This window comes from Geospiza fortis, unplaced genomic scaffold, assembly GCF_000277835.1.
Source record: "Geospiza fortis unplaced genomic scaffold, GeoFor_1.0 scaffold6668, whole genome shotgun sequence".
NCBI lineage: Eukaryota > Metazoa > Chordata > Aves > Passeriformes > Thraupidae > Geospiza > Geospiza fortis.
The window spans coordinates 1424-2825 of NW_005056948.1; the positions used below are offsets into that span (position 1 = coordinate 1424).

A 1402-nucleotide genomic window follows, 5' to 3' on the forward strand; every position below is an offset into this window, starting at 1 on the left:
TGGCCATGGGCTGAGCAGATTGCAGGGCCGGCTCTGCTTCTGGCAGCCAGCAGCTCTTTCCTGCTCCAGATGAACGGTTCAGGCGCCATCCCTTGGGCACGGCGGTGCTGATTCTGCTGCTCCTTGTGCTGGTGCTGGCTTTGGGGGCGGCCTTGGCTGTGCAGTCAGGTAAGGGAGGGGCAGCAGCCTGGGCCCAGCCCCTCGGGGCAGAGCGGGCTCCCTGCTCCCTGCACAGGGCAATCCTCAGACCTTCTCCTCTTCCCCCTGCAGCAGCACCACAGGTTCCAGGTACACCTGTGACTTCGAAATCGCTTCTGGGCTGTCCCCATGACTGGGCTGGGTACAAGGGATGCTTTTCACGGGATTACAGCACCTGGGATCAGGGTCAGGAACGGTGCTCCGAGCTCGGCGCCTCCCTGGCCATTGCCAAGGATGAGGAGGCCATGGTGAGTGAGGGGCTGCGGGCGGTGTGGGGTGGCCGAGGGCAGCCTGGGGGTGCTCCTGGGCCGGGCTCGGTGCTCGTAGGGCCGGGGCTGCAGCCCTGGGCCGGGGCCTTGCAGGGAAGGAGCCCCGGCGTGCGGGGGGAGCCCCGGGCACGTGTCCCCCCGAGGGGCCGGGGCAGCTCCCACTCCTCTCTCCTGGGCAGGATTTGATCTTCCGCCTCCGCGGGAACCGCGATTTCTGGCTCGGGCTGCGCAGACGGGGCGAGCGCCTGCACTGGGGGGACGGCAGCAGCTACAGCTCCCGGGGAGGGCCCGGGGGGCGGGGGTGAGTGCCGGGGAGCCGGGCAGGGCCTGGGGGCACAGGGGCACAAGGGCTTCCCCTGGCAGCCAGCGCTGCCTCTGCTCCTCCCTGCAGGTTTGATGTCCTCGGCAATTCCCAGTGCGTGTACCTGGCTGATGAGAGTTTCAGGAGCGAGAACTGCTCCAGTGAGCGGCTGTATGTCTGCAGCAAGGCCCAAGCTCCCCTGTAACAGGATGCCCAGAAGTGCACCAAAGTCTAATGTACCTATGGCCAAGAGATGCTGAGACTGGGTCTCTGTTCTCTTTGTTCTTACTGACAGAGTTTTTGTTGTTTGTTTCCTTTAGTATACATGTTAATGAATAATTGCTATTCCTATTCTCATATCTTTGCCTGAGAACCCCTCAATTTCAATCTTATAATTATTTGGAGGGAGGGTGTTTACATTTTAATTGCCACGGATGCTCCTGCCTTCCTTAGCAGGTCGCTGTCTTTCAAACCAAGACACCCTCATCCCTCTGTGTCACTGTGCACGGAGGAGGGAGGGAGGAAACCGGGGACAAAGTGAAGCCCAGGGAGGAGAGAACAGTGTGGGGCAACTGCATTTTTAGGATTTGGCGTAATTCCCTTGCTATGATTTGTTTGATAATAAATTCAATTA

The 1402-nt window shown here is 60.3% G+C and overlaps 1 protein-coding gene across 1 annotated transcript; it reads left to right on the forward strand.

Moving 5' to 3' along the window:
• Nucleotides 1–69: 69 nt before the first annotated feature.
• LOC102042214 (C-type lectin domain family 2 member B-like) lies at nucleotides 70–973 on the forward strand (the record flags this gene model as incomplete). The annotated part of the gene is made up of 3 exons (XM_031065901.1): nucleotides 70–446; nucleotides 647–747; nucleotides 859–973. Coding segments are annotated over 3 exons (593 nt in total), but the record flags the coding sequence as incomplete, so codon positions are not given.
• Nucleotides 974–1402: the final 429 nt, after the last annotated feature.